Source organism: Etheostoma cragini, chromosome 1 (assembly GCF_013103735.1).
Source record: "Etheostoma cragini isolate CJK2018 chromosome 1, CSU_Ecrag_1.0, whole genome shotgun sequence".
NCBI classification, from domain to species: domain Eukaryota; kingdom Metazoa; phylum Chordata; class Actinopteri; order Perciformes; family Percidae; genus Etheostoma; species Etheostoma cragini.
The window spans coordinates 24,137,446-24,148,923 of NC_048407.1; the positions used below are offsets into that span (position 1 = coordinate 24,137,446).

At 41.5% G+C, this 11,478-nt stretch overlaps 1 protein-coding gene across 11 annotated transcripts in view; it reads right to left on the reverse strand.

Moving 5' to 3' along the window:
* Positions 1–11,478, reverse strand: part of esrrga (estrogen-related receptor gamma a) — a 147,551-nt gene that overhangs the window by 64,340 nt on the left and 71,733 nt on the right. For 4 of the 11 annotated variants that reach the window (XM_034869455.1, XM_034869515.1, XM_034869464.1 and 1 more), the window contains exon 1: positions 4,797–5,175. The exons of 2 other annotated variants lie outside the window; for them this stretch is intronic. In XM_034869455.1, coding sequence (XP_034725346.1) covers positions 4,797–4,852 — 56 coding nt within the window. In that variant the 5' untranslated portion in view covers positions 4,853–5,175. Of the gene's footprint in view, positions 1–4,792; positions 5,179–11,478 lie in introns of those variants that run through there. 5 more of the 11 variants (XM_034869479.1, XM_034869506.1, XM_034869498.1 and 2 more) reach the window with 5 other exon arrangements.

The following is an 11,478-nucleotide window of genomic DNA, read 5'->3' on the forward strand; positions in this document are numbered from 1 at the left end:
CTAAATCTGTTCTATTGTGGTCCAGTCTCCGCTGTCTCCTCCCATTAGGAGTAAGAGGCAGCATTAAAGGCCCTAAGCACGACACTATGGGCACATGCACGCACGCACACACGCACGCACGCACAAGTTTCCTTTTCTGAAGCGCAGCTTAATAGTTGACCCAGTAACCAGCGGAAATCCCATTTTAGTAACTCCTTCACTTAAAATAATAACACAGAAGAAGTGATATTAAAAATGCTAAATAAGACATGAATTAAGAAAATTCAATTATTCTCTAAAATCAAACTGACAGATCTGTAAAAACACTTTCACAACAACAGACCACATGCTTTTGACACTGGAAGCTCAAATTGCACAGTGGCGAAGACTCTCCTTTTTCTTGTGCATCTCTGTAAGCTACACTGCTGCATAAAGTCGAAACGTCATGAAAGTAGGCTTGAATAAGACAGAAAACTCAGTACGTAGCGAGAAGAGTAATTCTTTGTCAAAGTAGAAATTATTTGACAGATTGTGACTAGAGTAATGATAAATGAATGCACATTTTAATGTATGGATGACGGAACACAAGGAATGAGCGGATGAGCGGCGTGGAGAGAGGGAAGGCTAAAAGGATAAGAGATGAGAAGAGATAAGTGGCGTTGTCTCACACTATATATCACTCTTACTCTCTTCTTTCAATCAGCACTTTGGCATTTGATAGCACACACACAAACACACGTTTAGCTTCACCGTCAGTGTGGTGTAATGGCTAATTGCAGCAAGTGTGTGTGTCACAGCTGGTACAGTCTCTCTTAGTGCTTTTTTTAAACACAAAGGCCAGCACTGACCTATAACCCATACTCTCACTCACTCACTCAGACACACACAAAACTGATGGATTGAGCATAAATCACTATATCAAGGCCATAAAATTGTGGTTGTGTGTGTGTGTGATGGTGTGTCTTTAATATCTGCATACCTGCATGTGTACCTGCATTTTTGCCTCAATTGACTTTTTAGCTGCAAATGCACAAATAAATGAGTGGGAGGGTGTGTGTTTGCGTGCATGTGTGCGTTCAAGCATACATGTGTGTCCAGCGGACCCCTAAGTGCTAGTGTCAGACAATAGCAACCTCCCCCCACCCCCCTCCTTCCACCCTCTCGCTCGCTCGCCTGGTCTGTCTCTCTCATTGCATCTCTCTCTCTCTTTACGGGAATGAATTACCGCTGGAATGCGCGGACCCTTCAGATGAGAGAGAGGCTCCCGTATGCACGAGTGTGTGTTTCTGCGTCTGTGTAGTGCGTCTGTGTAGGCTAAGACAATGCAAAAACTGACAGACAACAAATGTTGTGGGGACAGACAGCCAAACAGACACACAAAAAAAGGACAACACCTCCTCATACAGGCCACCAATAGGTCACACACACGCGTGCACACACACAAACTGTGGGCAGACAGGCACAAATCCATGCATGACAACAAACAGATGCAAATGTATGTGTGCGCGCGCACACACGCACACACAGCCAACAAATCAGTGCAGCACATATTGACGTCCTTTGACAGATGAATTAAGTAAATGATTTTATAAGGAGATTAAAAGGATTTTAATTTACGCAATCTCTCTTTTGTGCCTCCCTCCAGTCAGCTTTAACTCTCTCTCCCTCTCTACCGCTTTCTCTCCCTCATGGCCTGAGAAAACGAGCGCTTGAGAGACTGACAAAAAGGAAAAGGCAGAGAGAAAATAAAAAATTTTCTTTATTTTCTTAGACGAGAAACAATATTGTAATTTCTTCTTTTTATTCTTATTAATTCCATAGATTTTGATCTTTTCTTTACCACAATTTTAAACAACATCAAAGGCAAATTATCATTACCTTGCCAACTACATGATTACAAACATAGCTGCACTCTTTAGGTTTTAAATAAATAGCACTTGCTGATATTTTTCAACCAACGGAGTGTACAGTAAGCAGAACGGCCGGCCTTAAAGTTTCAAGAATTAGATTTTTTTCAGTTAATTTATCTGAACCACACTGTGAAAGCAGGAAAATCACCCCCCCCCCCCCCCAAATTTTTTTTTTTATCAAATCTGTCATAGTATTTCTCCTAAAATGAACTGAAACAATGGAATTTGTCTGTTGCATTGTTTCCATTGCTGTCTTGACACAATAAAATGAAACACTAATTCTTTCGGGGGGAAAGTTAAGTGCTATTGTGTGCACCAATTAATTATTAAATATGTTCAAATGGCAAAGGAATATCACAATAACTAAATGATTCTGTTTATATTTTTGTTAGACATGTATGAATTTAGTGCGATGAATTTACATTTTTACCCTAGGGCAAACTTTGACAGAGTGCAATTTCAAACATGTACCAAACAGACATTCAGACCCCATTTGATTAAACAAAAATTTTGACACACAAACAAATTATTTGCACCTCAATAAATAAAAATAATTAAATCTAGAAAAAATAAAGGACCGCAATCATTCATGATGCTATCTCTCACACTGCAAACCTTTTACTGAATGATCAGCACGGCCGCTGTGTAATGCTCACCACCCGTCTCCTTCACACCCACTGACAAAAACCACCAAATTCACTAAAGTCACCGTCGGAAATATACCTTAATGATATGCAAATGGTATGTATATGGTGGCATGAGGGGAATGCAATTATGTTAACAGCTTAAGCGGTACTTGTTGGTATTATTATTATTATCGGTATGATCATTATCCCTAATATTTTAATTAGAGCAGGAAAGCAGTGCCTGAGAGCAAAGGAAGTCTGAGCAGAGAAAAGAGAACAGGGATGGATGGATGAATGGATATATGAATGAAGAAGCGGACAGATGCAATAATGGACCGCAGGATTTCGTAAATATAACCTCCACACAGGTAAAGCAGCACATTCAACCGCTAACATGACATGAAAGTGTATTATTCTGTTAATATATTTGTTTTTAATTTCTTAAACTCTGTGCAGAAGTGTTCACTTTAATGTCTAATTCACAATAGACAGAGTTTGATGTGTTCAACCCGAATTGCTGTTGGTTCTTAAAGTACACCAAGCTGCTTTTTCAGTTGAAAGACCAGCACACAGACTGCTCTGTAAAGTGTACAGGGTTGAATCCTTACAGTCAAAAATGTTTTGAAATCAGACTTCGCTCTGGAAAGCCAGTCATTTGATTTCCAAAAGAAAATCAGAATTCATAATATGAAACATATCCTCAATATGAAAGGTTGTTGTAAAGAGTCTTTGTCAAACTCATCAAAGGCTGATTCATGGCAAAGCACTGCCATTTCAACAAAAAAAGATGAAAAACACCTTTGGGTGTTTTCTTATCAATAATGTTTCAATAAATATAAAATTGTACGAAAACAACACAAAAAACATTTTCCTCTCCACTCCACATACTGTGTAGGTGAGAGGGTCTCAGCATGTTAAATCCACACACACATACACACACAAACACACAATCTTAATAATGTCATGTTCGGGAAACACGTAAAGTAAAGTAAAAATCATCCTGCATCGGCTTCTGCTTTGACTATGTCCTTTTAGTTCTCCACCTCCTATTTTCTACCGTAAAAAGACTTTAAATGAGGCTGTGCAACTCATTTTAATTAATTAACTATAAAGCCATGACCACTTAGAACCTAATTACCCTGTACATGTATTTTTATTTCTTTACATATTTACTATTAAAGCATTTCATTAATTAGTGGCAATGCAAATTTAACAGTATCAGTGCCATGATTCATAAAGGCAAAGAGATTGCCATCCACCTATGGAATTACACTCCAAAATCCATGTTTTACTTACATTCTAACGGTTTCAAAAGGTCAAAGTATCTGTGTTGATATTATTACTACACTTTATTCTATGAGTTGGTTTGTCCTGTTTCCATTTTCATAAAACACACTTGCACTGAATAAGAGGTACTCACACAATAAGACACTCTGCTGCTGTCCGTTCTGCCAATGAGTTCATCTGATTTTTAACTGCGTCTTCAACATTCAACTAAAAGAGCAAAGCGTTGGCTAAAGGAGCAGCTCAGTGACACTCGCTTGTGTGTGTGTGTGTGTGTGTGTGTGTGTGTGTGTGTATGTGTAACTGTCTCTAATTCCTGTGCGGGGCCACACGCTGAGCTGCCCGTCTGAAATTCTACCTCCTCTGGCATTTAAGAGCCAGGCTCTCCCCCTTTCCTCCTCCTTCCATTCTTATGGGCCCTTTTCCTCCCGTCTCTCCACGTTATTCCTGTAACCTCGATGCCCTGTTACCTCTCTTATGCTCTGCTTGGATGAATTCACACACAGACACACACACGCACACAAGCATAAACACATGCACAGGAATACACACAAGTAGATACTCTGACTGAGTTGCTGTTTTGTCAAGAACAGAATTTGACTTAAAGTAAAACAATTTCATAAAAACAGAAACAGTGAAGGAGAAACTGTGTCTCTAGATTATTAATGTGTGCGTGTGTATGCAGGTGTGTTTTTGTGTATGTCTCGCTGCCAGGTGGAGGGACAGAAATTCCGCTCTTCTACCCACTGAGTAAGAGCTGCTGTCCGGATACTGCAGCCACACACACACACACACACACACACACACACACACACACAGTGAACGCGTGCCACCTGACAGCAGAAACAACCTTGACATGGTGCTTGCCACCTCCACTGCATACCAGCACATAAACACTCAAACTCACACACACACACTCATATACAATGAAAGACAGTGACTAAGACAAGTTGAATGATGAATAAAAGGATAAGATTAAAAGGTAAAATTTACCTACTCTTGTTCAGAGTGCATTAAAAAACACTCAGATAACGGGTGTCCTACCGAATCCATCGGCGATACCGGGTCATAGTCATGTCAACCTCCTCCAGGAAAAAAACACGGAAATTTAAAAAAAAAATCAAAGTTTTTATATCTCTCCTTTCTCTCCTCCTCTTCTTTTTCCGGTCTTCCTCTCTCTTGGTCCTTCCTTCCGCTTGAAGGGAGCACTACAATTACCAGGCTCTGCGCTGCCTGCACTGATCGGCTCTGCGTGTGTATTGCTGGGAGGGAGTGTGTGTGCGTGGTGTGTGTGTGTGTGAGAGCCAGGGAGAGGGGGCTATAGGTACAAACACAGCCAGCCAGCCAGGCAGTTGGGACGGAAAGCTGTGCCGCTGTCCTAATCAACGACTTAAAGCCCTGATAGCAGCTCATGAATATTAAGCAGCGTTTTGCATATGCAGTCCCTCAGGTCCCGCTTCTGCTGTGATTGGTGGATGCTTGACCAATGGCTGCAGGGAAGGGCGGAGTAAGGGGTGGAGACAAGGAGGGACAGCAAGAGAGAGAGGGAGAAGAGCAGGTGGAGAGGGAGGGATCAGACAAAGAGCGATAGAGGGGAAGAGAGAAGGAGGGAGGAAGAAAACGAGGGAGCGGAAAAGAGAAAGAGACAGGTGGGGGAAAGATTTAAAGCAAGACATCCCGCACTTCTTCTTTCTTTCATTCTTTGTCTCTTCATCAGCCAACATTTCTCCTTCTGTCTTTCCAACCAAATGTTTCTCAAAAGTCTCTCTCCTCTGGTCTCTATTTCCCAATTGATCTAGGCCTACCTGTAATGTTAAAAAAGACAGCACTGAAAAAGAAATCTTCTTTGTTTTTTAACATCAACAAAGTTTAAAAATACTAATATTTCAAGCAAAGGCTAAACATTTGAGTTACACAATGTTGCGAGGCATTTTTCAGGTGGAAATCACACTTTTGTGTAATCTTAGCAGCAAAACACAAAATTGGATCTAATCACCTCAAGAGAATTGTGAGATAAAAGGAAAAAGTGTAAGCTTGACCCTAAACTCTAAGCCTAAATAATGTGTCACAGTGCACACATTCACACAGAGACACAGTACAGCAGAGCCCATCACTGCTCAGCAGTAAAACACGGGATTATAGCAGTTCTGAGGCCCTTGTCCTTTGTTGTGGAATGATTTGGGAATGATTGGGACAATGTTTTTCCCGCTGTGTGCTGTTTTGTCCAGCTCTCAGATGTCTTGGCACCAGCAGGTTATATTTTCCCAGAATTTCCAATATTTCTAACAACTTGGAATGTGGTTATTGTTGGTGCGAGACAGATTCTCCAGGAGAATTATCTCACCGCTCCCCTGCCTCAGAAAAAGGAGGAGACAGAGAAACAAGAAAAAAACAATGTGAGGAGAGAGGGAAGGGTCTTTTCTCTAAAAAATTGGAAACCTATGGGATACTCAGACCTGGGTTGCCTATTTCTTTCTTTCTCTCTCTCTCTGTCTCTCTCTCTCCATATATATAAATATATATCACACAGGATGGAGGGGGGGAGAGAGAAGTGTGGAGGAGAGAGGGACATAGAGAGAAAGAAATCGGGAGGGTGGGGGGGATGCAAAGATGAAAGAGAGTGGTTGTGATTAGCAGCTTTGGAAGAGAACAGATAATAAAACATTTCCTGAAACCAATCTCTGCTTTGATGTACGCGTGTGTAAGTGTGTGTGCAACAGTAACTACAGCCCCCCCCCCCGTTTCGTTCACAAATTCACAAATAGGTTATATGTTTCACACCTTAGCTTTGCTGGTTCACAGGAAAACATCCATATAGTATTCCTTTACTAAAGTACATTTCTTTTCTCTTAATGTGAAAACATAAAATGAGGATGTTAATATTGGTCTTGTATGCTGATAAAGCATCCATGTTGAACTACATAAAGACTTTTATTTTACACTGTCACACTCCACACATTGAGTACAGTTACAGTTACTTGTTTGTTGACAAGAATGCTCTTTCTTTTCCGGAGTAAAGACAACTTATTTTTAGGAGCAAAATTGACGACAAAGAAAGGGGCAGATATGACACTTGCAAGTACACAAAAACACACTCACTGACACACGTTGCTTGCGCATACGTACATTTGCCATTTGCACAGAGGTACATGTATTCAAACGCATGTATACACAGATGCTATGAGGTTCAGGTCCACAAGCACACACAGAGAGAGTTATGATGTATCCAGGGGCTTATAAGCATCGACAAAGATGAGTGTGAATCAATGCTGCCGTCACTACTGGGCAAACAAATCCTTTACCAAAATCTCTGTCTAAAACACACACACACACACACACACACACACACACACACACACACACACACACACACACACACACACACAGACACACACGCACACAATGTGTATTGTAAAATACGTTATTAGTTTCCAAATATAAAAAAACGCTATCCTCCAAAATGCATACTTTAAGGAAAACAACGGGAGGAGATATGCAAATATAAATTCATATTTCAGAGCTGCAAAACAAACAAAAACATTTGGAAAACAATAATGTCAAATACACAAAGATAAATTAAACGGCCTCTTTGTGATGAACGAATCGTGTTCATAGAGGTGGATTTCTTTGTTGCAGTTTACTTTAGAAAATATTCAATGGCATTTTTCTTAGCAGAGTTCCACATTCTGTAATTTATGCATGTATGCAGTTTGTGTTAGAAAGTGATTTTAGGATGCTGGCCTTCCGTTTTAGTACAAGCAGAATGCAAAAGAATGAAATCTAAGGATCGGGTTTCACTCTGCATATGTGCGCTTTAAAACGCTTTGGTCTATTATGTAAATTGGTATGACTTGTTATGGTGAAACACTAAAGTGTTATACCACACACAAAATCATAAACAAAGCTGTGCTCTTTAAGATTTGTCAACACATATGTTCCCCATATGTTCCTGAAGCCTCTGGATCTTCTATTTGAAATCTATTTGAAACAACCTTAGCTTCTTCTATTTTTCTGCCTTCTCTTTTTCCTCTCCGACCCAATCGCCACCCACCCTGTCCCCATGACTATTGATTGGTCCTTGGCCAGTGTGTATGTTGACAGTGACCCCTTAAGGCCACTTCTCTCTCTCGCTGGACAAACCCGTCTGCTACGCAAACCTCTTAAACACAAAGCAATTACAGTAAAAAGCCAGGGAAATACCCTGTGTGTTCATGTGTGTGTACTTATGTGTCCCGGCTTCCTGGCAACCCCATTCTCATGATTTGTACAAGACTGTGGATAAAATAACTACTATGCACTAAAATACACCAACCCATTTAAAGTGTAGAATTCAATCGCACAAAAATTAATAATAATTAATAAATGTTTGCATGTGTGTGTGTAAATGGACTTATCTGCATTGTCCTCTCAGTTCAGTTACTACGTGAAGGCTAGACTCTGTACACTGCTGATCTCTCACTCTTGTCTACTGTCTGTGATTTTGTGTGTGTGTGTGTGTGTGTGTGTTTTGACTCTGTGGTAGCAGCCTGTTGACATCTGTGGAAGAATTATCCATTGCAACTCTTACTGACATCAATCACACCACTCGATAGGCCAGGCAAGTTCATTCAGGGCAGAGTGTGTGTGTGTGTGTGTGTGTGTGTGTGTGTGGGCGCTGGTCAAAACAGTCTTTAACAAATTCAGGAGGTGGTCACTTAAGCAGCTGACCTCAGGCCACCCATCGACACTTGTGCCAGTCACACACACATTACTAGACCGGGGCTACAGCGGTAAACAAAGCTCCTGTACTGATGAACAAAAATATGACTTTTGTGTAGATAATTAACTAGCACAGTGGTTTTTCATTGACATCTAATGATAATTAGGTTAAAATAAATTCTTACAACAAAGTAAAGCTGGGACAAATCTTAAAAGAAGTAATTTTACGAAACATACAATACTGAACTTTGCTTTTGTAAAGGGAAAGAGACCTGCCAACACTGAAGAGAAAGAGACAGAGACATTGTAGTTCACCATCAGCCAACAGAGGGAGCTATGGACTCTGGTCAGTTTACAGCCAACTGCAGGAACCCAGACTTAATAGTTGTTTAAATGCATGCATGTTTGTTTGTCCATATTGCATGCAAGATTAAATCCTCATAAATTAAAATAGCATTCCAATAATAACAATATAATCATACATAGCATCCAATAACATCAAGGAACCTAAAATCCTCTCACATGACACGCACAAACACGCACACACACACACACACACACACACACACACACACACACACACTGCCAGCTGGGACGAGAGAGATGGAGCTAAGTTATCTGATAGCTCTGCCAGCAGGTACAGCAGAACACGACCAATTTGACCACAGACCCCCTGCCTGGCTTTCAACCAGCTACCCACTGAACCCAGAAAAGAGAAAAAGAAGGCAAAGTGGGAGATAGAAAGAGAGTGTGTGTGGTGTGTGTGTAGGAGACCAAGAATCTCAAAGCAGGGAGGAAAGACGGAGATGGAGACCTATTAGGTAAACACTACAAAATAGATGAAGTTCATTTCAGGATGTGTGTGAGGCAGTGGGAGTAGGGCTGGGCTATATGGACCAAAAATCCTATCTCAATATTTTTAGGCTTAATGGCAATACACAACATACATCTCTGTATTTTCTATGAAGTGGGCTTGATGGGCAGTTGTAAGTCAAAGCCACATGTGAGATGTCACAAGCCCTCTAAATAAAACAGGCTGTGAAATGACAGGGTTTTCTTCCCTGTTCAAAAATACACAGGTGCAAAACATGAACAAAAATCTAAAATACACAAAATCCATGAGAATGCTCCTTCAGTTTTTTTCTATAACTAACTGACTGTAATAACAGGTTTTCCTCTCCTGCTTAGCAGTAAAACCTACACTCTGCTCTGAGTGCATCCACCGTCTCTCACTGTCTCTCTCTAGCACACAGTAGTCTACACAGTGAGCTATCACCCGGAGGAGCTGTATAAAACGAGTTGTCCTTCTAATTTGAATAATTTTCAGTGAGAAGCATGCTCTTCTAACTTGGAGACTATGGGTAGGTATCAGGTCCTTAAATTGCATCCACGTCTCCTTTACTTTCTTCCCTTCCTTCCGTCTTAGTCTGTCCCACTGAGGAAGCATGGAAGAGACACAAGGAAGTCATGCGGGAAAAGAGGGAACGAGGAAATGTGTTTTGAGAAGGATAAGACACCCTGGCCTTCAGGGAAGGCTCTCGTGTATTTTTGCTCATTGCTCCTCAGAGATCCCTCCTCAAACCTTGCTCCTCGGGGCAGAAATAACAGCTTTGAGATGGCCTTCGTGATGGCAGACCACAACGACTTTTGGTTCAAGCGAGGAAACATCAAATAAGAAACTTGGAATCCACCCTATTTCTTACAGAGGCGTACAGAGGACTGATAGAGAGCTTCATTACATTGTGGCCACCAATCCCCTGAAACTCAATATCAGCAAAGCCAATGAGCTTGTGGTGGACTACTATAGGAACAGACTGTCCTGCCCGTCATCCAGGGAGAGGACGTGAAGAGGGTGGACTTATACTACTATTATGGGGTCCAAGTATAGGACAGACAGAGAGCAGACTGTTCCTTCTGAGGCGACTCAGATGCTTCAGTGTGTGCAACAGGCTCCTGCAGATCAGTCGGTAGCAGCCAGTGCTCTGTTTTTCTTGGTGGTGTGCTGGTGTGGTGACATCAAGGATCAGAGGTCAGCAGTCTAAACAAGCTGTTTAGGAAGATCAGCTTGTTGATCAGGTTGGAAGTGGACGGTGTGGAGAAAGAGGAGGAGAGAAGGACGGGGGACCAAATCAAAGACATCATTATAAACCTAGTCTATATCCACGACCTTCACATCCGGGATTGCTCCGTTGCGGCCGGACATTTTGCTGTTTGTCCTTCTTTTTGGCCGGATGTCTGTTACCTTACGCTTTCTTTGTGTTGGAATTTTAAACTCTGGTTGATTTATGAGGACTATGGTAAACTGCTCCTCAGATCTCTGCAGGGTAAATCCAGACGGCTAGCTAGACTATCTGTCCAATCTGAGTTTTCTGTTGCACAACTAAAACAACCTTTGAACGTACATGTTCCACCAAAACAAGGCCCTCCCAAGACTATTATGCAGAGGCACCGGGGCTAGCGGCTGTAATTGGTGACAATAAACCAGAACACGCATCTCTCATCCCAGAATACTGCGTGGACTAGCCAGACCCTCCTTCGCAGCACTGTGGAGGAAGGTTTGGCAATGCAAGAATAAATCTAGCCCTAAATCCATGGTTTTCACGCGCACACACACACACACACACACACACCCACACACACACACACACACAATGGAATTGAATGTCAATATAGACATAGCTAGCTGAGCAGGTGCTCAAATTTTCAGTAGCGATTGCAACTGAAATTTCGTTGTTTCATCGTCCACAATCACAATGTGACACAATCAGAGCATTGGGACAGTTTTGTTTTTCTTAGCAGAAGATATGCAAATATGTTAAATGAGCAGATGCACAGGTGGAACCATTCCGTGTGGTCAAATAATCAACATTTTGTAGGCTTGAGATGTCATGGCTTTGATTACAACACTTAGCTACTCAAATCTGTGTGGTGTGTGTGTGTGTGTGTGTGTGTGTGTGTGTGTGTGTGTGTGTGTGTGTGTG